A 1944-nucleotide genomic window follows, 5' to 3' on the forward strand; every position below is an offset into this window, starting at 1 on the left:
TAAGGAGGCTAAGTTAGAAAGAATTAGGCATAGTCTTCAGTTCACCAAAAGCTTATGTGGAGCCAGTGGGATTATCCGGAGGTTTGGCACTTTGGTGGACAAATGAGGTGCATCTAGATGTTTGTTTAAGACCAATCATTTCCTTCGCCGCGTTCTTTCTGGTTGGGGTGGTAGAGATTGGGCTGCGGTATTCCTCTATGCTCCCACGCAAAAAAAAAAACAAGACAAAATTTATGGAAGAATTTAGAAGCAATGGCTACAAGAATCCAATATCCTTGGTTATGTATAAGGGACCTGAACCAAGTGAGATCAGTGTGGGAGAAACAAGGAGGAAATGATTGCAGCAGATCCCAGATGGTTGAATTCCAAGAGATGATTTCGAATTTCAGATTGGTTGACCTTGAGTTCAAGGGCAACTCCTATACGTGGTCCAATAATCAGGTGGGTTGGGCCAATGTTCAGGAAAGACTTGACCGAGCGCTGGCTGATGTGGATTGGCAAAATCTCTTTTCATATGCACAGGTTTTCCATGATGTTTGCTTAGGTTCTGATCACTATCCCTTAATTTTGGATTGTTGTGCTCTCCCAAAACGAGTCCCTCGGTATTTTAAGTTTGAATCTCTCTGGGCAACTAGTGTTGAGTGCGGCCCTACTATCCAGTGGGCTTAGGATAGTGCTCCGGTCGGGTCTCCTATGTTCCAACTCACTCAAAGGCTTAAGACCTGTAAGTGGGGACTTCAAGTGTGGAGTAACCAGGAATTTGGAAATGGGAATACTCAACTGGCGACTTTGAGGCAACAATTACCTCTAGTACAGGGCCAACCGTTATCCGCAGATAACATGGCCAAGAAATCCCAGCTGAAAACTGAAATTGACTGTTTGTTACTTCGAGAAGAAATGCTCATCCATCAACGGTCAAGAATTCGATGGTTAAATTTTGGCGACAAGAACTCAGCCTTCTTCCATACCACTATCACCCAAATGAGACAGAGGAATCAGCTTATGAAGTTACAAACAGAAAAGGGGAGGTGGTTGACCACAGATGAGGAAATTGATGAACACTTGTTGAATTATTTTTCATATTTGTACACAACCGGGCCTCGAGGTGACATGGAGGCAACTCTCCAAGTTCTTGACTCAGTTATTTCTCCTGAAGCAAATGAAGCCCTCACGCGAGTTGTATCCGATTAGGAAATCAAGGCAGCTGTTTTTCAACTTGGTTCTCTTAAGGCACCAGGCCCGGACGGATTTTCGAGTTTCTTCTATCAATAATTCTAGAGTGTGGTGGGCGAAGGTACTTGCAATGCAGTGAGGAGATTTTTCCAAGGAGGCTATCTGTTTAAAGAAATGAACCACACCAATTTGGTTCTCATTCCAAAAATCTTCGCACTCGAAAAGCTATCTCAATTCCGACTAATTAGCCTTTGCAACTTTAATCTGAAGATTGTGACTAAAATTTTGGCCAACAGACTTAAAAAGGTGTTTGGGGCTCTTATTTCTCTGAACCAATCGGCGTTTGTTCCAAGTAGGCTTATCCAGGATAACATCCTTGTAGCCCATGAAGCTTTTCATGCCCTAAAAACTCAAAAAGGTAAGACCAAGACCTTGGCCCTGAAGTTGGATTTCCATAAGGCATATGACACGGTTGAGTGGGATTTTCTTCGTGCAGTTATGTTAAAACTGGGGTTTCGTCCTAAATGGGTTCAATGGGTCATGGAATGTGTCTCTACTGTCACTTTTTCGGTGTTTGCAAATGGTGTTCGACATGCTAGCTTCAAACCCTCTCGGGCGCTACAGCAGGGAGACCCGCTTTCTCCTTACCTCTTCTTGTTGATAATTGATGTGCTCTCCAGATTGATACAGCAAAGTGTCCACAATGGGAGACTTGTCAGTTTGAGAATTCGAAGGACTTGCCCCGTAATCTTGCACTTATTCTTTGTAGAT

The 1944-nt window shown here is 43.4% G+C and overlaps 1 protein-coding gene across 1 annotated transcript; it reads left to right on the top strand.

Annotated features, from left to right (window-relative positions):
• Positions 1-252: 252 nt before the first annotated feature.
• Positions 253-1191, top strand: LOC145799379 (uncharacterized). The gene is made up of 2 exons (XM_082888943.1): positions 253-522; positions 757-1191. Exons 1-2 carry the CDS (start codon positions 253-255, stop codon positions 1189-1191), a joined length of 705 nt encoding a protein of 234 aa, XP_082745069.1.
• Positions 1192-1944: the final 753 nt, after the last annotated feature.

The sequence above is a fragment of the Camellia sinensis genome, chromosome 9 (genome assembly GCF_055761805.1).
Source record: "Camellia sinensis isolate YWXY chromosome 9, ASM5576180v1, whole genome shotgun sequence".
Classification (NCBI taxonomy): Eukaryota; Viridiplantae; Streptophyta; class Magnoliopsida; order Ericales; family Theaceae; genus Camellia; species Camellia sinensis.